This window comes from Hippocampus comes, unplaced genomic scaffold (assembly GCF_001891065.2).
Source record: "Hippocampus comes isolate QL1 unplaced genomic scaffold, H_comes_QL1_v1.1 scaffold33, whole genome shotgun sequence".
NCBI classification, from domain to species: domain Eukaryota; kingdom Metazoa; phylum Chordata; class Actinopteri; order Syngnathiformes; family Syngnathidae; genus Hippocampus; species Hippocampus comes.
Window position 1 is genome coordinate 1,258,166 of NW_017804842.1, and position 27,691 is coordinate 1,285,856.

Consider the following 27,691-nt stretch of genomic DNA (forward strand, 5'->3'; position numbering starts at 1 on the left):
TCTACACCGCCGTGCCCGCGGACGGCGTCGCCGCCGCCACCGCAGCCATCACCGTGCCGCTCATTGGCAGCGACGGACGGTCGGAAGGCTCCGGTAAGGAACGTCGGGGCTGGGTTGGACGCGCTTTCAGTTGCGCCCTCACTTCAAATGACTTCTGAGTTCACAGTTAGCGCGGCATTCGCCGCAACGTCCCTCCATCTGCCAGGAAAAAGACAAAAGAGCGTCTCGTTTGTCTAGCAGCAGCTCATAGACTTTAAATAACTTCACATATCGGTCATTTTTGCCCCCTACGTTTGATCTGAGCTAGTCGTCGCATTAATGTGTATGTCGTCTCAAGAACTTTGACAAAGATTGAAGTAACCGCTTGAAGGTAGCTAAAAAAAACAAAAAACAGAACAGATGCTCATATTACTCCATTTTTTCCCCCTATGTTTGATTTGAGCTAGTCGTCGCATTAATGCGTATGTCGTCTCAAGAACTTTGACAAAGATTGACGTAACCGCTTGAAGGTAGCTAAAAAAACAAAAAACAGAACAGATGCTCATATTACTTCTCAAAATAACAGCTTAACGATATCATCGTAACGTAACGCGAGGTAAGATAGTGCTACGATCACATAGCCTAAAAGTAGCGTGGCCTAATATGAGGTTATGTCAAGTAGGTTGTGCCCCGCCCACTGCCCAAAGACAGCTGGGAATGGGCTCCAGCACGCCTGCGACCCTCATGAAGGTAAGCGGCGGCTCGGATAATGGATGGATGGAAGAGGTGTCATTTTGGCAGGAGGCAAAGTATCAAAGCACAACCGATTCCTGAAAGAAATGAAAGCTTTCCATAAGCTACCGGTTCATTTAATCGAGCGTAGCTCTGAATGTTCGCCAAACACGTGCCAGCTCGCTTACTGTTTGTACTGAGGGAGTGCACCATAAGATACCGTACATATTATATTTATTCATATTCGTCGAAGATCTTGCGGCGGCGTGGGAGGTGGTGAGGCAGACAGGAAGTGAGGGTCAAGGAGGGAGCGCCTGTCTTTTTTTTTTTTTTTTTAATGGCACGATGTCAGAGTGGGAGTGAGCGAATCATTGTCTCCAGGGAGCAAGAACACTTCTTTTTGCTCTGTGTGTGTGCGTGCTCACTTTTAACGTGCCACACCCTTGATCCTTCCACCGCCTCCGTGCAAGGGTGGACGTTGTTTATCCTGCAGGGTGTAACGCTTTCACTCAACGATTAATCCTTCCATTTTCAGTCGACAGTATACTTCATCTCTTCATATTTCAATTTATAACACAGGTCATATGTAAGACCAAGTTATGGAGGATCTTGAGGTAATATAGTGTGAAGGTCATGGATTTCACGTTGAGCTGGTGCAACGTCAGGTAACAGGGCGCAAAAAAAGCAGTGCGGCGCAAGATAGCATACAACCAAATCGTGTTCACAATACCGCTTATTCTGACGAGAGTCGCAGACGTATTAGAGCCTAGCCTAGCTACCGTAAGGCGGCAGGCGGGGCACACCCTGAACCGGTTGCCAGCCAATCGCAGGGCACACGTAGACAAACAACCTTTGACACTCGCCGTCAAATCTAAGGCCAATTAGAATGATCAATTACCCTACCGTGCAAATTCGATAGCGCAGCATGAAGCAAACGGTAGCATAGCGTCAATGTAGCCAAACGTAATGCGTTGAGTAACAGGCACAATGTAGTGTCGCGTAACATGAAGGTAGCTCAATCTATAGGCAGTCCAACGGACATGTAGCGTAGCCAAAATGTAGCGTTACTTCATGCAACATAACGTTAATTTCGGGTGTCATGTTACATATTTTCAGTAGCAAAAGCCACGTCACGTGACTTAAAAGTAGCATAACGGAAATGTAGCACATCATCGTATAATGCAAATGTAGCCGACTAACGTAGATGAAGCCTCAACATAGCATAACCCCAAGATAGCATACATGTAGCATAAACCTCTTGTAGGTAAATGAAAAATAGGGCACCGTCTGTATTTTAATATTTCTAATCTTGCACTTTTTTTTCGACTTCCTCAGTGCGCATTAAGCCCGGTTCAACCTCTCCGGTGGAATATCACAGCGACAGCGACGCCGAGAGCGGGACCGAATCTGGATCGGCGTCACTCAGCGCCCAGAGCCTCGACGCAGGGTGAGCGCACGCTGCCTTTGTTATCGTTTGCATTACACATAAATATGCATTTCGAAGTTTTGGATTTGTTTGAGTGTGTTCGTTCGTGTGTTAGTAAGTCAGAGCGTCGTCTTCACACCTATTTGGGCGAGGCTTTGCAACGTTAACAGAAAGTTAGGGCGTGGACCTTGGAGTTTAGCCGTAATCTGACGTGTGCGTGCGTGCGCGCGCCACACCTTGTTTTCCAAATTGCCTCACACTGACCTTCCTGTATCGGGGTCATTGAAGAACAAAACAAGCAACAGGTAGTAAAAGGGTATAACACTTGATCAAATAATCAACTACGTATTTAACTGATGAAAATGAAGAGTAAATATAGTCCTGGGGGAAAAAAAACTCAATGAATGATAAATGAAAGACTAAGAATACAGACATAACAGAAGATAATAAATACTAATTACTTCAGTAAAATTATTTTTTTAAAGGTAAGCCTGAGAACACAAAATAATTTTAAAAAATACCATATATTTCTAAAAAACTATCCGGACAAAAATAACTTGCCCGAAGTGAATCCAAACAAAGTGAAAGACTAAAAATAAATAAATAAAAACACAAAGTAAGAACTGCCAATATAGAAAACGAATTTGAAACATAAGATAAATCATGACAAAATGACACAAGGCAAACAAAAAAAAAACCTTCATGATACAGACAACTTGATCTTTAAATTGATAAAAACAAAATTATGTATAAATATGTGACCTTTTATACAAACAAACAAACAAAACAAACCAACTAAAACATAATGGCCAAACTGGGTTAAGTGGCTATTTGGCGCCCCCCGGTGGCCTTTAGGACTCACTGTCCACCATAGTTCTCATTTTGACATTTGTGCACGATTCAATATTTCAGTCCACTTATGTTGCCCTCCGTCGGCCCTCAGGTCGGTGTTGGACTTGGAGCCTGCGGACCCCGACTCCCCGGACGTCAAGAGGCGGCGGATCCATATGTGCGACTACGAAGGCTGCAAAAAAGTCTACACCAAGAGCTCGCACCTCAAAGCTCACCGACGGATACACACAGGTCAACGCGAGTTCTGAATCCAAGTCCTTTTCTTCACCAAGCTCGCCAGTAGGCGGCTAGCCCCAGAAGCTGACGTGAGAGCGTAGCAGCATCGGCGTAATTCACGGCCACCCCCGACTCGACAACAGAATTCAGGATTGTGAATATTAGCACCAAAATATTCAACCATTTCAGAGCCTAATGCTAACCCATCACGTGAAACGTCTTCGGGGCCGGCAAACAAATGAACAGAGACGTTCATTCTAAACCTTCAAGAAATTGCAACTCAAGTGGTGTACTTCCTGGTACGAGTGCGCGTCCACTAACGTTGTGCCCTCCGTCTCCCCGCGCAGGCGAGAAGCCGTACCATTGCACCTGGGAGGGCTGCACCTGGCGTTTCGCCCGCTCCGACGAGCTGACTCGGCACTTCCGCAAGCACACGGGCATCAAGCCCTTCCGCTGCACCGAGTGCGACCGCTCCTTCTCGCGCTCCGACCACCTGTCCCTGCACCGCCGCCGCCACGTCATGATGTGAACTCTTTTTGGCTATTTGGGCGTCATTTCTTTTGGGGGCGGGGGAGGAGGTTCCCTCCCGCCGGCAAAACAAACTCTGCTACTACAGTTCAACGGCTCATCTTCTGCAGGTATACCAAGCATTCATGGAGGTTGGCGATTTTTCTCCCCACTCATCCGTCCATCCTTGTATCCAGACATTTTTTTTCTTCCCCCCTTCAAGCGTTACATTGGGATTTCTCCTCCTCGGCTGCTCCTTGCTCGCTTGGGGTGCGGCGTTTCATTTGAAAGACTTCCGGACATTTCTCTTGGATTTTCTTTTGTGGTAGGAATGCACAGTCTTTGAAAATGCATTTCTCGCCGCAGCACAGGTGATGAAAGAGGCGTTTCCTTCTTGGGGTGCGGCGTTTAATTTTTAGGATCTAAAAGTAGACGCCTGGACGAGCTGACTTGTCTTTCCGCCATTTTTTTTTTCAGCGTGGGTTGCGGCATTTCATTTTTTGGGGTAAAATTCAACGTCCGGACAACCAGGTGTATGGTTTTTAATTGTTGTAGGACTGTCTGACCCTCCGAATGCATTTGTGAAGCTGTTTCGATGCAGCACAAGAGAGACAATTATTTCATCCTCGAGATGTGGTGTTGAATTTTTCGATCTTAAAAGTTGACAAGCACAGACGAGCACATTTTATCGGTTTTCCTGAAACTGATCCGGTGGGACTTCCCGGTCCTGTTTGCAAATTTGCTGTCAGGCTGTTTCACTGCACTCCATCTGGAAGACATTCGTGACATTCTCATGGCGCGGCATTTACTTTTAGATGGTCAAATTAGATGTCCGGAGAATTACATTTCTGAATTTTCTAGCAGCTTTTGCAATCCGACTTCCTAACCGTGTTCATGTGTTTGTCAAGCTGTTTCACTGCAGCACAAGCGACGTGACGCGTTTTTCATCCATGGGGCGTGGCGTTGAATTTTTACGATCAAAAATAGACTTCCAGACAACTGCATTTCTCATGGATGTCATTCCATTTTCCATTACAATCACAACTCTCAACCCTGTGAGTTTATTTCCCGCATTTGAGTCTGCCAAGCTTTTTTTTTTTTCCTCTCCGGTGCGGCGTTTAATTATGCCATCTGAAAGCAGACGTCAGGACCCCCCCACCCACCCCCTTTATCTATTCGGCACACGATGAGAACTGTGAACTTTTCAAACAATTTTCACATCGCCTACTTTTTGCATATCCTCCCGCGCACACTAATTATCATAAAAAAACAAAAACAGTATTTGTGCGTTATTTCTCTCTCCCTTGTGACAGAATCGTCTTTTTTTTCGTCATTTTAGACGATTTCCTGTCTTTGGTCGTCTTTTAAACGCTGTGAATTAGTGGTCGGCGGAGAAGTGAAAATTCTCTTGCAGGGAAATTCGGGAGCTTTTTCCGCGCTTTGCCAAACGGTCATGCATGTTTTCCCCCGTGTGTTCCTCCTGCGTGTTTATGTTTTGCGACAAACACGTTTTCGGAATTTTGGTTTGTGGGTTTTTTTTCCCTATTTAACGAGCGTCTTTTTCGGGCATTTGGACCTCCTGCCCGTTGAACCTTAAGAACCGAAGTAAAAACCGATTATCGAATAAAACATCGTCAAAGATTCTTTCTATTGCGAGATTTTGAGTAACGTACAATCAAGTGGGCTGGGATGTTTCTCATTCTTCCTTTGAAGAAATTTTTGCACTTTTCCCTCATTAAAAAATAAATAAATAATTCTCCTGTCTGGGTTTTCTCAAACACAGCACAAGCCTTCACTGACCGAATAAAACATCCTCCGAGATGTTCTTGGAGGTGGCGACATTTTTTCGGAAGGTAAAAACAGCTTGTGCTGCATTCATAAAAACTGGGAAATTTCCAATATCCGATCAAAAAAATTGTGAAATTTCCTACTTTTGTTAAACGCAGCTTCAGCAAAAAAACACCTCAGACACTCCAGACTTCTGTTTTAACATGACAAAATATTCCATTTTTTTCCCCTGAAGGTACTTTGACGTCAGTTCCAAAACACGTGAGCAAAACGTTACATGCATTTCTAGTACCGTTCTTATCGACTTTGACGAAAACAAAACAAAACAAAAACATCAGAACCAATTCTCGTTCGGAGGGATTTTTGTTGGCACATTTCTCGACTTTTTTTTTTGTTTTTTGTTTTTGCTTGATCTGACTACCACAGAAACATTGAAAAAGCACATCTTTCTAGAAGAGTTTATGCATTCTTTTGTAAACATTACGGATAATGACAACAACAAAAAAATAAGAGTTTAAAAAAATAGAAATCCATGTACATAAATGTATATAATCAAAAAGTAAACGTAACGGGTGAAGTTCTATTTTTAACACTGACTAGATAATGTGAACCGCCTCCCTCCCTCTTCTTCTACTTTGTTGGTTTTCTTCTTTTGACACCTTTTTTGCTTGTAGTTTCTTACAAATGATAAAAATAATAATAAGAATACTATTGGTCCCATTTGTGTTGTGCATACTTGCGTTGCATGGAGAGTCGGCCTCTTGTTTTCCGATAGTGACCTTGGTGAGCATGTCACTGTGCGAGCTAGTGTGTATGTGTGTGTGTGCGTGTGTGTGAAACATGACTTTTTGTAGGGGGGGAAAAATGAGTCAATTACAGAAATAAGAGTTTGTTATGATCCATTCCGCACAAAACCTTTAAGAAAAAAAAAGTTGCGTGTAGGTACCAATGTTTGTTATAGCGACAACAAGCTAGTGGTTATTACTTTGACAATTTTGTGTACCAAATTTGTCTATTTTTGTTTTGATTTTCCCATTTTTCTAAAACAAGAAAAACAAAACATTTTAACAATTGACTACATGGGTGCTACATGCTAACATGTTAGCATCTAGCCAACATGACTTTGTCATTTTCGGAGTTACACAAATTTCCACAATGCAACATGCTAAGATGTTCGCATTCATCTGTGAATTAGCCTGGCTTTATTATTTTTTTTGTCAGTTTGTGTTATAGCGACGTAACGCTAATAGTCAGCATTATGACTATTTGGGTTATGCATGTAATGGAACAAAAACACTTTTGAACAACTGCCTAACTAGTGGGGGTGTTACATGCTAACATGCTAGCATAAAGCCACAAGGGATAGTAATACAAAGATTTTTTTTTCGCAAAATGATTCATTGTGTTGCGTTCACGTAACGCTACATGTGTTTCAATGAAGCAACACTAGCTTTTAGAATTTTGACAATTTCATGGACCAACATTGCATCGATTTTATGACATATTTCACATTTTGTTTTACATGAAACAAAAACACATTACAACTGTTTAGACTCATGAACATGGGTGCTAAGCGCTAAAATGGTAGCATTCAGCCATAAGTGACAAAATGATTCATTGTGTTGTGTTCAACCGATGTGTTAGGCTAACAGCTAACATGGTACATCAACAGCGCAACATATCACATTTTTCACAAAACAAAAATAAACTTTAAGTATTGGCTACGTGCATGCTACCCGCTAGCAGCATAATTTCTATTATTTAGAATTCTCGCGACAAAACGCTAATGATTGGTGTACTGATTTTACATCAGATGTTTGTCATATTTCATGCATTTTCATGATTTTTAAAATCACATTGCTCCAAAACAGGAGCTAACCGCCTTTAGCCATAGATGCTAACATAGCTTCGGTGAAACTATTTTGAATAATCGTATGTTGTTTCTGTAATAATAGTGTCCAAATCTCATTGGATCACAACGTTCGTGTTTTCTTTTAGCTCATGCTAATTATATATATATATATATATATCTATATATATATATATATATATATATATATTGCAAAGTTGTTTAGCTTGTGTAACTTATTCCGTATGTTTGACAAAAATATTTTAAATAGTAAAAGTTTAACGCCGACTTTCAGGTGCTGGCTGCATATGAGTGCCTCCTACTCGCCACCAATCGCCACTTTTATCTTTCATTTTTTTCCCCCTCCCTGTTGAATGCAGTAACTTTTTGTGGGCCAGTACTCTTTATTTACTCAGTGCAATGCAGTTGTGATGGTTATAATAATAATAATAATACGTGGCTATAATAATAATATCATAAGATTATTTTCTTTTGTATTTGTGTACAGAACAAAAAGGTGTAAAGATGGACGAGGAAGGCCAAAAAAAAAAAAAGTGAGCTTTTTGATACTGTGATTCTGGTGTTTAAAAGTCCTTTGTTTTCCTTTTCTGTATACTTTTTGTGATGATTACTCCTCATCCTCCCTTCTTTTTTTTTTTTTTTTTAGAATAAACATGTTTTCGGTGCAATTTAGTTGATGTTTCTTATCGCTCCCTTCGTGTGTGTGTGTGTGTGTGTGGGGGTGTGTGTGTGTGTGTGTGTGTGTGTGTGTGTTTATCAATGATGCAGGAAAAGTGAAAGGAACAGTTGTAGTGAGGCGTGAATGCCACTGGGGGTCGCTATGGACAAAGCGAATGAGATGTTCCCTGAAGTCAATTGATCAAAACAATCCAATCCATCCTTATTGACAGTGCTTTCACAACAGCTACAGCTGGAACAAAGCACTTTCCAGAAGTAAGATGCAAGCAAGAGTTATTCTTCTCAGAGGATCAAGAAAATATGCCTGTGAGTGTTACATGAGCTGTCTACATGTGTTGCTTGATGCTATTGGTTAGCCCGTCTGTGGCACTTTCTAATATTAACATCACGGTAATGGGTCAAACTAACCATGATTGAAAAAAAAAAAATTATACATCAGGTCTTATTTGCCAAGACTCCACTGGATATTTACTCAAGCAATTATTTGAAGAACTTTTTTTTTTTTTACTTGTACTGGAGTTATTATTCTGAAGTAACTTGTATTCTAGAGTCTATATTTTTATTTGAGTGCCATAATCACGACTAAGCCGCTTTTAATGCAGCGCATCACTGTGCCGTATGACTGACGGGTGGGGCAGGGCATGTCCCGACAAACGCTGCCGCTGAATGACAGCTTGATGGCTTTGGTTTTTCAGCCTCTCACCCGGAATGCACTTGCACTGATATCTTCCTTTTGTCCTCCGTACGCATTACATGATATGTGGAAAAGCGCAACTTACTGTTTGGGGCTGATGAAGCCATCCAGGAAATAGACTGCACCCACAATCTTGTTGTGGATCTCCTGCTTAACATACGGGTGGGTATAAAAAGCCACTAGAGCATTTTTTCCAAATCTTTGATATCTTGCAATGTGAAGTACTACACTACCAAGTGGCCTGCTTAATGGCATTCTGTTCTTTACTGTTCAAGGTGTTCTATTACTTCATTTGTTTTAACTATAGTATGGACGTGTGTTCCTCACGACTGTAATGAGAATCAAAGTCAGCTATGGGAACATCTACACCAAGCTATGTCCCAGCTCAATATAAAGTACTGTAATGTGGAAAAGAGAGCCGGATGACTTTAAAGAATACACTGCAGGCAGAATTAAGGCAACAAGTCCAAACAAGCATTTGACTGTGAGTGCTCAGCAAAAAAAATCAAATGAATCAACGGGAACCAAGATTAGACATACACACATACTGCATAAAATAATTATGAAAATTGAATACAACAAAACATCCAACCCCCCCCATTTTCCTTTAAAAAAGATGTTTTTAAAAAATGCTTTCGATTTTTCCTTCGGTGTAAGTGTCTGAATGATGCATGATTGCAATACAAAAAGGGCACCTCCCTTGCACAAACAAGCTCAGCACATTATGACAAAAAAAGAAAGGCAACCAAAAAAAAATAATTGAGGGCGTTGTCCCCGTGTGACCACGATGAGGCAAATCCCACTCAAAACACGACAGTGCAAACAGTCCAATTACAATAGCGACTCCACCCCGTCTGCATTTCTTTTTGCTTACTTGCTTATGATTATTTATGCCACAATTGCGATTGTCATAACCAGTTCTGTTGTTTCTTCAGTTCAGCCTGAACTTTCACCAGCTCCAAAGAAGTCAACATTCAACAAAATTGTACCTATTGCCACTTTCCAACAAACATACATCTTGACATTTTGCACAAAAAAAAATATATATCTTTTAAACACTTTTCTATCCAAACGTGAAGAAGTGGTGGGCTCGTCAGTAAATGTTGCCGGTAATTCGTCATTCTCCAGCGACCGGGCCATCTAGACGTCATTATTTCAAGCCCAACCAAACTGTCATCATCCGTCAGTGTGATTTTAACCGCGCTTCCGTCATTGCTATCTTAGGCCCGTCAGCCTGTCCACTCCTAAAACGCCCATAAAGTTTAAAATTGAAAATGGCTTACTTTAACCAGGATCCCTCTTCGCATTGTGGCCAAGGGTAGAATCCAATCCAAGTGGGTCCAAATAAAATCCAGCGGGCATCAGCGCCATTCTAAAGCTGAGGAAACGAATTCTTTGGCGCAAACGGAGCTCATTTTTGTTCACATGCGTAACGGCGTGAGCGAGAGACATGCTAAGGTTTCATACGCTGCCGAGATGGGCTTTATTGATCGCATTGCTGGCCAGTTTGAGTTAAAGCTCATTAGCCGGCCAAATTACTTCCGTATTCAGTTTGAAAACCCGCCTTTTCACCCCACGGCCTTACGCACAGAGGCACGTCACTGAGCTCTCCTTTAAAGAGCCAGTATAGGGGGGGAAAATACCACCATTACGACCAAAGCTTTTTTTTCCTTGTTGTACAAAGATCAGGCAATCAAATTAACATCTTTAACATACATACAGCAAAGCGTTGTTTTTTTAATAAAAATGGTATGATCTTCGGAAATCACAAACGCCACGGCGATTTGTGATTGGATGATGATGAAGGCGGAAGTGTTACTTCATCTACATATGCAACAGCTTCCGTCTTTACGAAAATACTGTGGTACGTAAATAGGTCGTTTTTCTTTAAAAATGCTGCACATAACTCAAATACACACAAGTACACCAAAAGGAGCATTTGTAACTCGAGGTTCCAGCTGAATTGTAAATTATCTTTGTAGTTTTACAACATGATAATAAAATTTGGAGATATGATGCGACGCAAACCATTTTTCCAAAATGTGTTTTTTTTTAATCCAAAAAACACTAACACCAACTTTGTGTTCGGTAAAATTTAATGCCCCTTATAATTAAAAAATATATATATTTTAGATTTTGTTTTTCACATGAAAACAAAAAACTTCTGAGGTGATATTATGCTAAATATTGTATATCTACCAGCTACTGACTTCTTAAAAGACTTTACGTTATAATTAATAACTTGGGCTTTTGGAGAAACAAAAACATACAATTTTCAGATGAAAGTAGCAACAGTTAAAAATGTGGAGATACATGTGCTTTGTTGGATAGTAATGCCATGTGAATAACATTCATAAACAAGCTTAATTTAATGGATTTAAGCTAACCGTTATTTCCAACATTAATCATTGACCCAACTTAACAAAACACAAGAAAGTCACACATTATCAATTTTTTAATTATCTTATTGCAAAATTTTTTGACAAAAAAAAAAAACAAAAAAACTGAAAACTCCACTGAGGCTTTTGACAAAAAAATCCAATTCGACATTAAAATCCTGACGAGACGTCGTAAAAAGCAAGGAAATATTTACAAGAGCATTGAAAAGAATTCATATGACACTTTTTGTTGATGTTTATATACACGCCAGCTTGGAGAACTTGAATCCTTGCAAAGCCATGAGGAAAAAAAAAAGTCATTTTAGCATTGAAATAAAAGACAATTTCACCGCATCGATGAATGGCGGGCCCGAAAACAAAATTTTAAAAATTATCTTTTAAAATGACATCGTACAATCGTTGACTACACTACTTGGTTGCCATGGAAGCAACCGACACAAACATCAGCTAACGACTTGAGCCCTGTGAGCGCCAGAACAGGCAGAACCAGTCCATGACTAAGTCCCATTTTATGTTACTATAATGACGCACTTAAGGGAAGTTTCTACTTGTATTAACAAAACGTGGAGAGAAAAAAAACATCAAGTATAAATCTAGATACATTCATTGTTTTTTTGTCCTTTCCTTGCAGACACATATGCACAATAGATATATAAACATTATTTACATGAAAGCGGGGGCGGGGCGTCCACCTGTCCCACGGAAAGTACAGAAATTTCTCACGAGAGGAAGAATTAGAGAAGACGGAATGTTAAAAAAAAAAAAAAAATCCACAAAAAATAGTTGATAGCCACTTTACAATATAGAGGAATACAAAAAGCAAATTGCTTGATTCGCTCCACCAAGGAAGATTTCTTTTTTTTTCTCTCATTTAAGTTAAAAACATAACGTGCGTTTTGTAACATAACAGATTTTGAGAAAAGTTTGAGGAATGTTCCAGCATGTGCAATTTTTGGAGCTTTAGCAGAATTTTTTACATTTCATTCTTCACTCATAAATTGACTTTTTTTTTGGAGGGGGCAGGGGGGCGTAGTTTGTCAATACCAGACCTGAACAATTCGGACAAAAATTTGTGGAAAAGGTGATACATGAGTAAAGGGACAAAGACCATGAATTTTTTTGGGGTGAGAACCGGAGATTTTTGCGCTCCACTAGCCATGTATTTAACTTTTTTTTTTTTCCCTTCCGTAATTTGCAAAGTGAGAAACATTTTGACCACATCTTGCGGGAAAGTGTTTTGTGGTTTGGAGAACCCAGAGAAGAAAAACACAGTGAAAATGTTCCGACTTGTCCGCACTTCCTGCGGAGGATCCCCGGCGCTTTCTCAGTTCTGGTGGCGCTTCATGTGCAGGGCCAGGTGGTCCGAGCGCGAGAAGCAGCGGCTGCAGGCCACGCACTTGAAGGGTTTGGCGCCCGTGTGTTTGCGGTAGTGTCGGGTCAGCTCGTCGGAGCGGGCGAAGCGCCAGTCGCAGTTGTCCCACGTGCAGCGGTACGGTTTCTCGCCTGACAACCACAACACGGCAGCTCAGTTAATTTAAGAAAAACAACCACAGCAGTAGCAGCAGCAAAAACAACTGAAATAGATTGCATGCGTGTTCGATGGAAAAAGTTTTTGCCCGAGATACCACGAGAGAGTGGCAAAGCACTACCACTACTCTTCAACTCACTTAAATATAGTTCATTGGCGCCATAAGCCACAAGAAAGCGCTACTTTTGTCTGAATTAATCTCCGCAATTTACTAGTTCCTTGGCACCGAGATGCCACAAGATGGCAGCAAACCACTACTTCTGTCTGTTAAAAGCTATCAAACATACGAAGTCCACAAAATGTGAATACGTTATCCAAATAACTGCGACAAAACATGCTAACTCACAAAAAATACAATCACTACATTTAGTGAATGAAACAGAAAACTTCTAGTTTTCAGGCTTGCCAAGAAAAGTTGAAGACCAGGATATTAATCAGTTTCTTTTCTGATTAAACAAAAATTTTAAAAAAGAAAAAGAACAAAAGGTGAAAAATAATGAGCTGGGCTCAATCTAAGCAGACGTTAAATGAACCACACCCAAATGTTTGACATTTTAAATGTGCGGCTGCCAAAGTGCCAGCTAATCATCAACAAAGACTGAGTAAAAAAAAAAAAAAAAAAAAAAAGGATGTTGAATGGTCTCCTATGCAAACATGCCACAAGAAACACAAAAGATTAAAAAGCAGGAAGAGAGAAAACATAAAAACTCCAAAGAAGATCAGAAAATTAGATATTAATTCAGTTGGTGTGACAATCTTGTTTTGGGGCAATGAGCAAACAGGCTGACTTTTTTGAAATGTGACACTTTATCCAAATAGTAGCTGAAAATGAGCTAACACACATGCTAACCTCACAGAATGTCAACAGTTAACTCAATAAACAGTTAGCAGGTGAGCGAAAACAACTGCTAACTTCTTAAAATATGAACACTTCATAAACTCGGAGAAACATTGTTACCTTATAAAATATGATAAATTGACTGAAATAAAATACCAAAGTGTGACGCGATCGATTGATCAGATAAACAGATGGCCCACATGAACTTCCACAAATGTGATTTATTCATCCGATTAATAGCTTGCAAAAACCAACTTTCCTGCATTGTCAAAAACTAGTTTCGTCTTACGGTTAGCAAACACGCAATCGTCCCAAAATGTGCTAATTTCCACAAATCTGGTCCGTTGGCACGATTAGCACCTAACCTACGAGCTAACTGATCAAAATGTTCTCAGTTTATTTGATTTCCAGCTCGTAAATGGGCTAGCAAATTCAATACCATCCTAAATTGTGATCATTTTATTCAAGAGCTTGTGGATCAATGAGCTAGCAAACATGGTGGCTTCTCTAAATGCCATCAATTTAATTCAAGAGCGAGTGAAGTAGCAAGCAGACATGTGAAATTCAGAAAAATATAATCAGCATATCCAAATAACAACCGGCAACCTCAGTGACTTCACAAAATGTCAAAAGTTGATGCAAATAGTTATGGCAAAATGAGGTAGCAAACATGCTAACTATCCACAACGGGATCTACTGTGATTTTCTGAAGTCAAAGTGGGGTTCCTGGGCTGAGAATCCTCTGACTACAAGGTCCTCCTCCAGTGAGCCATTTTATCACCTTTGAGTCATGAAGTGCTCATTGCCGGCGGCGATCAGATTAGCGCGCGGCTATTGACCAATCAATCAACCAATCACGACATGGGCAGTTATTGGCGGCGACTGGGGAAGTCCAAAGAGCAGGCAGCAGGTGACCGTAATAAACTGACACTAACGTCAATTTACCATAGTTTCAAAAACATCGTTCCCTTTGGGAACAATAACAAAACAATCAAATATGAGGTGGTGTGTATTGTCAGAGGGGCCCCACAGGTGTGTTTGGTCAAAAGCACGGTCGCCTGACACGGATTATTATCCTCCAGGGTGCGCAAATTGGCGGCTGAAATCCGACTCGTGCTGAACAAACACTCTCGGCTGGCGTATTTTTCTAAATCGGACAACAAAAAGGTCAGCTGCCTTTGGGGAGGTAATCAAGCTATGATTTATACATCGAGAGACAGAAATCAGCAGGACTTGGTCCATAAAATATACGTTCTCTAAATTAGTAAAAAACTTGGGGGTGGGGCATGTTTAATTGATATTATTCGAAGTCCCGTGCAGTATTATAATATAGTTTTCTTTATAGTTAGTGTTTATTTGGACTTTTTGGTGAGTTTTAAGAAATGCTTCATTTTCTTTCAGCTTTGATATTATTATTTTTTTGAATATGCCATATTTGTACAAAAAAGTATCAATGACCAGAAAATTGACTTTTTTTCCCCCCATTGACTTGAGATATGTGTTCATTGTGGGGTTATAGTTTATAAATAGTTTTGAAGTAATAACAATGTACGTTGACAAAAACATTTTTCTCATACAACTTCACCGTGTACAAGTATAAGTAGCACTTCCAAATGTCCTTAAAAAGCATTCAAAGCTCAACTGTTTGTACAGCTGGCAAATTAGAAACCTGAAACACTCAAGCGCACATGCACTAATGTAGCATGTCTGCGCATGGAAGCGTCTTCTAAAACACAGCAAACACCACAACACAAAACGCCACAAAAGAGCATCCATCACTCTCTCTGCCGCACACAAAAGGCTTTTTGTGCACTTTTTAAAGGAGCATTGACGTTTCTTTTCCAATTGGGGGATTCGAAATTTGCACCGACACCGATGTCATCTGCTTTGCTCAAAAGCTACAACGCTAAAATGTGATGGGGCTTTAGCGTTTCGGCAACAGGGACCCATGCTGAATCATTATTGGGGATGAGAAATATGGTCAAAATCAAAAATTGGTACAACCAGTGTGGTGTTCTCGCCCAAATGGAACAGGATTTTAACTAAAAACGGATAGAATATTGTCTCCCCCGCCCCACAAAAAAAGAAAATAGTGTTACTTTTTTTTTTTAAAAGGTAACTGTATTAATTTTATTTCATTCTCAACCACCATAACTGGTCTGCTATCCCGCCGGGAGAAAGGAAGAATATAATGTAGCAAAATTTGGGATGATTTGTCCAGAATTACACACTTAAAAAAAAAAAACAAATCTACCAAAAAATTAAATAAGAGGGGGAAAAAAACATTCCTCCATTCTGGCTCTTTCATTCCTCTATAAGCAAATCTTGTATCACAATTGTGACACTTTACTACTACCTCCGCACGCTTTTACTGAGGCAAAGAGCAAACACTTAACAGGCCTCTCCAGGACGTCCATAAAGTCTTTATCAGCTCACCTGTGTTTGGAAAGAGGGTTGGGGGGGGTTTGGAGTGTGGGTGAGGGTGGGGGTCCAAACACACAAGTCCACGGTCAAGGTTGTACCCCCCTACCCCAATTGTGAACGATTCGCTTAATTGTCACAAAGTCCGTCAAGCTTTCGGATCAACTTGTTGATGTCGACGAAAAACAACAACATGCGAAGCTAAAATAGCATATGTTAGCAAAAAGTGGGCAATTAGCGATGGTTCAAAAGTGATACGGCAAGAGCAAGCCTCAGTAGCTTAGCTGGCTCATCTCAAACAACTATACCCGAAGCAAATGTCAAACGACTGCATCGTTTTATTGAACCAACAATACAAACAAGTACATTGTTCAGCTTGGGGCAGACAAAAGTGCACCTGTTGCTTTTTGATGGTAAAACGCAGCCCGAGATTCGAACCCAGAAGCCCTGGACTGAATGGCAGCCTCGCTAACTACATGCTGTGTCTCTAAACTGCGAGGCATTTATTTATTTATCGCTTCAGATATTGCTGCACAAACATGAGCGACAGCGTCCAAGCTTCTTCTTTCATTTAGCCATTAGAAAGGACCTCGCCGTTCCACATACTCCGCTCATGAGTCATCGCCATCAACCGAACGGAAAAAAACAAGACGGGACAAGTGCCGTTTTGCAAGTGAAACCTGCCGATGAGAGGCTCTTGACCAGAATGAGGCCTCTGGACTAAATGGTTCATCCTCATAGATAACGTTTGTGTCGTCAATTAGCTAGATAGATACGAGCTACCTACCTTCATAACTACCACAATAGTGATGTAAACAAATAAAAGCTTATATGGGGGCCATGTAACTTTCGTGATAGAGATGGATCGAGTTACAGAGACCAAACATTTGAGACTAGATGGCTAGCTACACAGATAGATACCGCCGATAAATGCTTATTAAGTGGCTGGTCGTCTTGATAGGTTAACAGATGAACCTACATTAATATGTAGACAGATAAATAAATATATCATACAAATCTAAATGCGAATAAGGCGGCTAAATACTGAAACTACTTTGTGTCTCTTCAAATAGCTAGCATCGCTACCTCCAGCTACGTTTTCTGTTTTGTGTTTAACTTTCTCACTGCTGCCGTTTACAGTGGGAACTTTCCCACAGGACCCGTCTGTGTTATCTATTTATGACATTTACACTCTTTCAACGCCACATTTTTGCCATCGTGCAAAAACAAACAAACAAAAAAAAAGAGAGAAGAGGGAGGGCAATGAGAACCCTATCGAAACCGGCTTTCCCCGTGCAGACGACTACAACCCCCATGCCCCTTAATCTTCTTCTGAAAAGGCCTAAAGAGCAGGAGTAACTGGTTTTAGCCTCGGCTATACCTCGTTTCCCTTTCCTCCCGTGCCCGCCCCCCTTAGTGCTTTTTTCTCTTTCGCCAGGCAGGTACGGACACGCGGCACAGCCGGTAAAAAAGACGTGAATTCTTTTGCTATTACTCCAGGATATTAACACACACTTCCTGATGCCCTTATCTGGTGCTTTTTTTTTTTTCTTACCCGTGTGCGTCCTCTGGTGCGCCTTCAGATGCGAGCTCTTTGTGTAAACTTTTGTACAGCCTGGAAAAAAATAAAAAAATAAATCACAGCGTGAGTCAAGCTGATGGCACAAAAAAGAAAAAAGGAAAACAAGTTGAGCATCTTCTTAAAACAACAACAAAAGTAATTGGCACCTTTGTGGATACATTTGCATATAAGAGTGTTTAACCGCGTTTCAAAAGACGAAAAGTACACGGTGTGCTTGAGACCTCTGCCAAGGAGGAAATAGGTTGTTAGTGGCGTTGAATAGGTGAGATAATGCCCTGAGAAAAATGCTAACGCTAAACATTTCAATGGTCAAATTAACTGTGGGATTAAAATCCATCATTGAGCACCATGACTTTACAACAGTCTCACGATGCTAGCGAGACAGCTCCGCAGGCGGTTTAATCGGGTACACTTCACTAGATAGATCCAAGAAAAGTAGCTCGCTCAGTAGCTTGACAGATAGGCGAGCAAGGTAGATAGCGAGTTAATTGACATACTAACGTCAATAGATTGACACATAAATGCTAATTAGGTGGTTAACTAGCTCTCATGGTAGATAGATGCGAATTCAGGGTCCAGGGAACCTGGAAAGGAAGAGTGAAAATCTGCATATAATGGATGGCCATTATAGATACATTGGGGAAAAAAACAACCTTTTTTGTGTGTGTTTTGTTTGAAGCCCCCCAAATTATTTTGGATTGCAATGCATTTGGGCAAAACTGAGCGCTATAAAAAGGTGTCAAAGGGTAGCTGAGAGAGGTGCAAGACCTGGATAGTCGCAGAAATGAATCCTCCTCTTCTCCAGCTCCGGGTTGTTCCGTCGATTGTATTTCGGCCCCGTCAGGACACCCTGGCCGTGCGTCATCAGCATGGCGTGAGGGGACAACCCCGTCACTTTTATCCCACCCACCACATGCTGTTGGTACGGAGGTGGCGGCTGGCTCGCCAAACTCAGCAGATCAGCCTGAGCCTCGGGACTGCCGGGTTGCGAGTTTGGCGGTGAGGGCGGCAGGCTGTGAGGGCCCGCATGCTGGGCGCCGGATGCCGGGTAGTAACCGTGGTGCGCCCCCAGCTGGTGCTCGGCCAACATGTAGCCGCCAACGCCGCTGGCATTGCCGAGGTTCAGCATGGTCCGAGAACCGGACGCCGAGGGTCCGGAGTGGGGCAGAGTCATGTTGAGGTCCGCTGTGCTGTTGCCTGGCATGTGGTAGACCTGCGGCTGGGGGGCCGGCGGTCCTATGTGAAGCTCCGTGTCCAAACTCTGCTGCTGCTGGGACCCGTTGGAAAGGGAGACGCCACTGGAGCTCAGGTCCGGCTTGATGAAAACACCGTTGACCACGGGGGGCACGTTGAACACCGAGGTGAAGTCTGGCAGGGCCTGGGTGCCGGCGGAGGAGCAGGGCACCTCCAGTCCGGGCTCCGTCTTGATCTGCGTCGGGGGCAGGGTCTTCGTGTTGTGGCGATAGAGGCCCGTGCGCAAATGGGAGGAGCTGGGGAGGATAACGTTGATGTTGAGGCTGTAGGGGGCGCCGGGCTTGTCCTCGGAGAAGTACTCATCCACCACCGAGGCGCTGTCCCGCCGGTACTTCTTGTCACTCAGGTCGATGGCAGGGCTCAAAAGCGAGCTGGTGATCTGGGGGAGGTATTTGTCCATCTCCAACTGCGCCTAGAAGGACGAGTCGCAGACAATCGGAATAAGAACAAGTGGCAAGACCTCGGTGGACTCAAAACTGCCCTGTCAACTTAGTCCTCCATGTCTGCATCCGTGACGCCTCTGCTACGGCGGAATGCCGGATCGGTTGCGATGGTAAAGCTAACTCTGCAACCCGCAGACTTCAACCCCCATTCCATGCCTGTGCCGTTGATGCAGAAGAGAAGCACGGAAAATTGGCTGTGAAAGGCGGTGTCCCTCATTCTTCACAAGTATAAGTCGTGCGTGCAATTTATTTGATGGGGTTGCATTTCACAAATTTCACCCAGCTCTTCGCTATTCCTGCCGCTCTCCTTGTCCTTTTTTTTTTTTTTTGCAAACCCTTTTTTTGTCTTACTAATCATCCAGAACAAGCTTCGTTATCACTCGCTCCATCGGAAGGTCATAAAATGCCGGCGCCAGGCGAATGACCACCGTTTTCTTCGCATTCCTCTGAGCCATTGAGGGCAACGGATGTGCAGATGTGGCCATTTTGTGTCGCAATGGCGAGGAATTTAACCCGCCGGACTGTATGCTGGCTCTCGGTGTCGACTTTGTTTCCTTATTTTCTACCATTTTAGCTCAATGATGCTTTCCAAAGATGTTGATTGCACGAGGTTGCAACTTTAGGTCTTGAAAAACGGTCATCGATAATACGCTGTTGACATCAAAGTGTGTACCCTTTGGCTCTATTGTGCCCGTTTCGGGCCATTTGGGAACCCATGAAAACGCCATTTTTTTTTTCATTTCAAGTTAGCTGCGAACACGCTGAAAGGGTAATAAAAACAAATAAATAAATCAAACAAGGCCAGAGTCTTGATAACTTTGTCAGTGTTTTGAATGGAGAACAATAGCAGTGCGTTTCCTGCCTTATAAACCAGAATCCTTTGATCTGAATGAACTTGAGGTCACCTGAGGATCAACTGTTAGATGGACCCACCGAATGGAAACTCCCCTTCTCGTCCAATAAAGTCGAATCCGGAGCTGATAAGCGACTCTTACTGTTTTGTTATCATCGGACGCCAGGATTCAAAGCGGGATAAGTCGAGCGCCTTCTCCAATTATTAACTGACTGGATGCCTGGAGACATTGTTCAAACCATACCGAGATGGGTTTTGTTTTCTTGTGCTTAGACCGCAGGTCATTGGCTACTCTGTTCATCCAAAACATTCTTGACTGTCATGCTTGATGACTTCAGTAACCTCAGATGAAAACGATGAGCTGCACGAAACTTTTGAACCGTTTGACTACACGTGTTAGCTAAACCTGTTGATAATCTGACCTGTTTGAGGGTTAGCCTTTAGTTTGAACGTCAAGTCTATCAAAGTATCTTTAGTACATCATCGCCATGCAAGGTTGCGCTGACTTTACATGAGGTGTTAGCTAAGCATGCTAAAAATCTGAGATGTTCGAGGATTCGTCAATATCTTGACACGAAGCAAAGCCAAGTATTTTCTACTACAAACATCGAGAGAATGTAACAGTCACCTTGCCGACATATGGCGCGCTCTTCAACTGAAACCGTTACCCTATGTGATGTGTTAGCTCACGCGTTAGCCATTAGCTAGAACACTGGCAAAACCACCAGTCTTTTTATTTTTGGAACAACTTAACATGTTAGCATGATCGTAGAGCCGTACAACACTTGAGCTAATCTTGAGCAGTAGCCGTCTTACACGATGGACGAGTTAAGCATGCGAATAAAACTGACATGCTTCAGAGTTAGCCACTGGCTCGCACACGATGTATTTATTTTCCTACCAACATGAAAAGTAGTTGGCCTTATCTCACTGATTCATGAAACTGGTGCAAAGCTACACAAAGTTGAGCTAAGATTGCTAACAATCTGTGTTAGCACTCACCCAAACATCCCCCCCCATGCCCGCCCCCCCCTCAAGGTGACTGTAGTCAAATGTTATGTTTCAAATTACGTGAGATCAGCATGCTACGGATACTATGAATTGGGATAAACAAAAGGCAAGATATGAACAAGCAGACATTCATCAAAAGAGTGAGAATTTTTTTTTCGATGTCTCGGTCAGATTAGCTTCCTCTTAAGTTGCTCATCTTCATTCCAAACATGATTTTTTTTGTTCTTGCAAAACTGTTGTTGTTCTTTGGTTATTATGTTTTTTTTTTCCAGGCCTTCTTTTGCTTCCATGTGTCTATTTTTACTTAACAGAGTTTACGTTTCACTGCATGGTTCGCATGCCTCCAGCCTTTGTTTTTTGGCTTGGCTGAGTGCGCTGGCTTCCAGCGACACACCCGTGCAGAGGGAACTCTGTGTTTGTTGTCTGAGTAGCATGTGCGTCGTTTAGTGAAAGGTTTGATGTTTTGCTTCATACACCAACAAGTCGGGATTAAGAGCTATTCAAACGGAGGAAAACACCTTTTATTTCTTTCATTAAAATGGCACCTTGTCTGGTCTTGTTGAATGCTGGATCAGAATTTCATGTCAGCATCAAGACCTTTGAGAATGTGCTGCTATTTTATGACCTGACGCGGTGAGCTATAACAAGACTTGTTTTGACTTACCATAATTCCCGTTCTTTCGATTTAACTCCAAAATGAACATGACTCAAGCTTCCAGGAAACGGGTTGGCTAATATCGAAAACCTTGACTGGGTAATTTTTTATGACCTCCTCGTGAAGCGAGGGAAAGTAAGTCTTGTTCTAAAAAATAAGTTAAGTTCACTTCCTTGTGTTAGCACTCAAATCCAAGATAAGGGTGACGAAAGAATCCAGGAAACTTATGCTGAAAAAGACAACAAAAAAAGCGCAACCTGATGATGATTTATGACCTTCCCCTGTCGTGAGTCTTATTTTGGATGATTATTAAGTATTTACGTTCTGATCTTTGTGTTGGCATTTTACTAAAAAAACAAACACTACTGAAGCATCGTGAAAATTGCTTTGCTAAAATGGAAAATTGTGACGTGGTAATATTTTAGGACCTATTGAGCCACCTTCCAAATGTGCTAGCTCCACATGCTAATAATTGAGATGCTCGAGGGTTTGGCGTTAAGTTTGAGGCCGAAACCCATCAAAATGTTTTTTTTTTTTTTTTTAATTAAAAATATGTTCGCATTATCGTACCAATTTACCACCCTGCGCTCAACTTGAGCAAGAGCCATCATCACTGCGTTAGCTTAACGTGCTAATTTGAAATTGCAACTACAAATAACTTGGGATCATAAAACTCGCTTTTGTCCAAATTTAGATCAACTGAATTCTTTGGATTATTTTTGACTTTCCTTGTACTGTATGTTGCAGATTTGTACGGCCACTTGTAGAGCTCAGTCTCTTATCACCTGAAGACCAAGCTAGCGTTCGAAACCGAAAGACGGCGAGATTTTTCACAGTCAAAACAAAAAGTTAAGCTGCTTAAGCAGAGAGTATTCTGCGGGTAGTGTTTCGTACACACGCGCAACCATGCGTGACAGGTAATCACGACATGAGTTAACAACCAAAGCAAACAGAGAAGTTTAGTGCAAATTTTTGTTCATTAAAAAAATAATCATAAAAAATGCGTCTGACCTTAGCTAACAGCAAAATTTTTTCGTGTTGTGATCATTTAAGCGAACACTTGAAGTGATTGAACGCATGATAAATTGCACAAATTCGGAAACTCTTGACATTGCTTAAAGCTCTAAGGATGAATTGCTCATTTCGGAAGCTTGTTGTTAGGCAGAACACGGGAAAAAGGACAGGGCGAATCATCTGGATGGACTTACGGGAGTTATTTTAAAAACAGTAGTTATTTCACATGTGAATTAAAAAAAAAAAGAATCCCGAGTCAAGAGAAAGCACGTTACAATATTTTTTTTATAAACAGCGCCACCGGCTGGGGGTGGTCACCAGTGGTACTCCATTTTCCTTTTTAAGGATGAGGGTGTGCAGGGGAATCCTGCGTGGCTGCTTTGCGTACATGCAAATACTCCGTGCACGTTGCCGAGGAGGTCAAATGGTTAGTCGAAGGCCGGCACAATTCGAATAAACCCCCACTCACCAAACGTAGTTGAGCCGTATCTGAATATTGATCTGCGAGGGCTCATTAGGCGTGACCGTCAGGTTACTGTGTAACGGGCCCCGTCGTCTTACGGCCGCTGATATCACGGCTAAAGAATCCGGTGAGGGCTTTCATATGGGTTACTCATTCCGCGGTTACGGCTGGCGGGACACGCAAAGCATTGGGGCGTCTTCATCAAAGCCACATTAGGCTACTGCAATGTGGTTCGACCCCTTTCACACTGTCTCTAAAAGCTGGCACGTTCCTACTACATTTCCGCGCAACTACTACATTCGATACACCACGTGGTAGGAAAGGGGTCTCTGTTTCTACCCCCGATTGCCAAGTCAACTTTGTCCACCTCAAACCCTTTCACACTGCTTCGTAAAGATGGAAATTTGGCTTTTTTTTTCCCACTTTGGCGGTTTTGTATACCTGGCGTTGACATGGAATCGTGGGGTTGTAGTTTGGTATGCCTTTTGTGGGTGGACAACATAACAGAAGGAAAAAGTTGTCGAGTGATTATTCTGCTTTCTGAGGGACTGCAAGTGGTGGGAAGTCGACTGCAGCCCCTTTCACCCTTCCAGTAAGTGCCTTCATTGTTTTATTTTTTTTAACCTTTTTCAGGTGTTGCAAGTCCGTAAATGACACCAACACGGAATGGAAGTTTGAAAGCAACCTGCAAATTTGCTGGCTTTGGAAGTTGAATGGGAAGTGCGATGCCACCTCCATCCCCTTCCACGCGGCCTGTAAAAGCCCAAAAATGCTCCCGCCTCTTATTCCCCCCCCCCCCCCCCCCCCTGTTGTGTTTAAATGACACCGATATAGAACAGGGATTTGAAGTGTGACTCCGCCTTCTGAGGTAGCATCAGAGCTGTAATTTGCATGTAATACCGCTTGTATCCCCTGTCACGCTTCCTGCAAAAGCCAATTTTCTTTTTCTCTCTTTTTTTTTCGGTGTTGACGTTCTTTTGCAGCAGGCACCAACACGGAATGGAGGTTGGAAGTCAACCCGCGGAGCTGCCGGCTTCGGAATGCGGCGAACCACGTCGACCTGGCATTTTTCCATCTTCTGAGGTAGTAACAGAGGCGGGACGACGCCTGTGCATCAGGAAAATGTAACGTTTAACACCAGGCAGTCACAGTCTTGAATAAATGTTTGAGAACAAACAGTCCTAAAAGATGACAAGCATATGCTCTTTGCTTAAAAGTTAAATACAAATGAAGTGTACGTGACAAATGGACTGTACTGAATTTAAAAAACAAACTTGGAGGATCTCGAGCCGAAGAGATCAGAGTTCACTCCGAGACTCAAATAAAAGGACGACGCGGTGAAACAAAAGCGAGCACGTGACAGGTAAATCCGTACGACCCTCCCACTTCAAAAAACCCCTCCTCCCTCCCCCCGCTGCTTGACTTTCTCATGGCGGTGGGCCTTTGACGGCGGTGCCCCGAGGCGGCTTATGGAGATGTGGGCCCTGCTCAGACAGGTCGGACCGCATACTGCTGTCACGGCACAGGCGCTCGCTTCAAACAACAAAGAAAGGACAAGAAACGACAAAAAAATGGTCTGAAAACGAAGACGGAATATGGACAGCCCCCCCCCTCCCAAAAAACAAGGAGGCTAATGGTTAGCATTTATAGTTGAAGGGGTGGGCAACATGAGGCACGCGGTTCAAGAAATGGCCTGACAGGGGCTTTTAATCCACTCCGCTGTGCAAATTTGAAAAACCTTTGAAATTCTAACCACAAATGTACATCATATCTAGTCATATATGATTTCTAAATGTGCTTTCACGCAAACCAATGAATACGTTTGCCTCTACAGTACAGTCGCCCGAATCAAAAAAATAACCAAAACATCCATCTTAAAATTGAATTAAATTTGAATTGTTGACATGAAATGTAATTTTGTACGTTTGTGTCATTTTCTATATTTTGATTTCATTAAAAAAAAAAAAAAACTTTTTCATTTAATCTAATTCTACTTAGTTTTTTTCAGCATCAATTGTACTTTTTCCTCGGACCAATAGTTTCATCATTAGCGTCGACCTTTACAACAATTCACCCTTTGACGTCTTTCAAGCCAATCAGCATCAGAACAATTAGTGTAAACGTCTCGAACCGCACTTGGCGTCCGAACAATTAGCGTCGCCGTCTTTTTACGACAGTTAGCATCAACTTGCTTCGCGACGGCTTGCCTTTACCTTTCAAAGCAATTATCACCCATTAACGGTTAGCATTGATGTCTCTGACAGTTTATTGTCATCAACTGCAACTTGCGTCATCACCTTAACGGCAATTTGTGTCTGCTCTTTCACGTCTCCTGAACAATTTTTTTGCAACACATAGAGATGAATTCTATTGCAACAATTAATACGAGCGTGTTTTACAGCTATCAGCATCAATTTTTTTTTTTAATATTGGTGTCAATGTCTTGAAATGACCCCCTTGGTGTCTTTTGATGTGTGTGTATATGGTAATTAGCATTGGGTGGCACAGTGGCCGACTGGTTAGCAGGTAGGCCTCAAAGTGCAAATTAATTGATTTCTCTAAATTGTCCCTTGGCGTGACTGTGACTGTGAATGGTTGTTGGTCTCTGTGTGCCCTGTGATTGGCTGGCAACCGGTTGAAGGTGTACCCCGCCCACTGCCCGAAGACAGCTGGGAGGGGGGATCCCGCACCTTTGCGAGGATAAAGAAGTTCCGAAAATGGATGGATGGATAATTAGCATTGATGTCTTAACATTTAGCATAAGCATGCTTGATGGCTATTAGCATCTTTCAACAATGAGCATCAACGTCTTTTACGACAGTTAGCTCCTACAACACTTTGTATTGAGGTCTTTTACGATATTTTGTGTTGACGTCTTTTTTTTTTTTTAATGGCAATTAACATGACCCTCTTTCACAATTTGCGTCTTTTAATAACAATTTGTGTCAATGTCGATTACGACACTTAGCATCTATTTTTTTTAATGAGCATCACTGGCATTTGACACTTATTCACGCCGATAATTTGCATCACCAACATCTTTAATGACAATCAGCGTTGACGTCTTTTACAGCAATTATGCGTTTTTTTTCCACAGCAATTAAAATGAGTCTTTTAACAATTACCTTCGACTTCTTTTTACAATTTGGATCTGTCTCTTTTATGTCAACTTTAAGTTATTTTCGCAACAGTTAACATCGACATCTTTTACAGCACTTAGAGTGATGTGTTTTTATAACAAAGTTCATCATCGTCTTTTGGAGCATCTTGTGTCTCGACGATTAGTAAAAAAAAATCCTTTCCCGGCAATCTGTGTCTTTAAAATTTTTAATCTTTCACATCAGGTTTCGTACGTCCTTTGCAGTTTACTCCCGCCCGGCTGCAGTTAAGTAAGGAGAGCATTTGCAGCAGCACCAACAACAACAACGCCGCCAGCAGGCGTAACTTTGGCGCGAGTTGAAGCCCCTGGTTCAGCGGTCCGGAGCTGTTAAGTAGCAAATAGCAAACGCTACGTTCAACTTAAACACAGTCGCTTGTCAAATTTGTGTCAAGATCATGCCTTGCAAATTCCACAGGCAACAATTTTTCATTTTTTTTTTGCATAAGTCAACTAGCGATCATGTGATCACATGACTAACACAACGTTCCAACATCTCACACCGTAGTGTGTTTAATTCCAACACGTCAGCACTTCTTATATTTTTTTAACGCCGTCAGGTGTCAAGCAGGACTTTAACCCGCACAGGTGAGCGAGCATACAACACGGAGTTGATTGAGAGTAAACACACAGAGCGGGGAGCCGGAGCTCCGGTTCACGTCGGCGGGTCGGCGAAGACTCTCACCCCGGGCTTAACGTCCTCAAACACGGATGAGTCCTCGGCACCCTCCGCTGCTCCGGACATCCTCACCGGCTTTAGCTGCGTGAAAACCACCCGCTCGTCGCTCCCTTGCGGCGCATTCATGACCGGCCCTACGCTCGCTGCCATTTCAAAACGTTCCCTTTAGGTGAAATTCGTCTTTTAAAAACACATATATGTGTATTTATATCGTTTTTTTGGGGGGGTGGGGGTGGGGCGGGGGATAGTTATATTTACCGCAGCTGAAAGAAGCAACAAAGTAAGTCCAGCAAAGTCTTCCGCGCTGTTCTTACCTGCTACCGCTTACCTGAGCTCAAGTATTGAGCCAAACTACCAATCAGAAGCGAGAAGGAGCCGAGCCGGCCAATCGACTCCGAGGAGGTGGGCGGGACTCACCTGAGCGTGAGCAGGAAGAGAAGTGTCCCAAATGGCACAGATTTGATGGTCTGAAACACACTCATAAAACATATTTTCATTTTTCAGAACCCATTCTTTGAGTCTGCACACACATAAAAAATGTCACAAGAGTTCCCTCTTGCTGCAGGGTAGAATAAGATGATGACAACAACAGCACGGTTCGTACTTCTGATTATAAATCCAAAATATGGAATGTTTTCATTTGCAAGATAAG

The 27,691-nt window shown here is 42.2% G+C and overlaps 2 protein-coding genes across 4 annotated transcripts; one reads left to right on the forward strand and one right to left on the reverse strand.

Annotated features, from left to right (window-relative positions):
• Positions 1-2: 2 nt before the first annotated feature.
• On the forward strand, positions 3-7,424 carry klf8 (Kruppel like factor 8; the record flags this gene model as incomplete). The annotated part of the gene is made up of 4 exons (XM_019871629.1): positions 3-93; positions 2,047-2,158; positions 3,081-3,220; positions 3,553-7,424. Coding segments are annotated over 4 exons (525 nt in total), but the record flags the coding sequence as incomplete, so codon positions are not given.
• Positions 7,425-11,508: 4,084 nt separating this feature from the next.
• klf5l (Kruppel like factor 5 like) lies at positions 11,509-27,403 on the reverse strand. 3 transcript variants are annotated; one of them, XM_019873594.1, is made up of 5 exons: positions 27,298-27,393; positions 27,046-27,182; positions 18,279-19,176; positions 17,484-17,543; positions 11,509-12,644 (listed from the first exon to the last, which is right to left on the reverse strand). In XM_019873594.1, exons 2-5 carry the CDS (start codon positions 27,163-27,165, stop codon positions 12,466-12,468), a joined length of 1,257 nt encoding a protein of 418 aa, XP_019729153.1. In that variant the 5' UTR covers positions 27,166-27,182; positions 27,298-27,393; the 3' UTR covers positions 11,509-12,465. The 3 variants fall into 3 exon arrangements, with proteins under 3 accessions (XP_019729153.1, XP_019729144.1, XP_019729161.1); XM_019873585.1 differs by having other exon boundaries at positions 27,046-27,202; positions 27,298-27,361; XM_019873602.1 differs by lacking the exon at positions 27,046-27,182 and having other exon boundaries at positions 27,298-27,403.
• Positions 27,404-27,691: the final 288 nt, after the last annotated feature.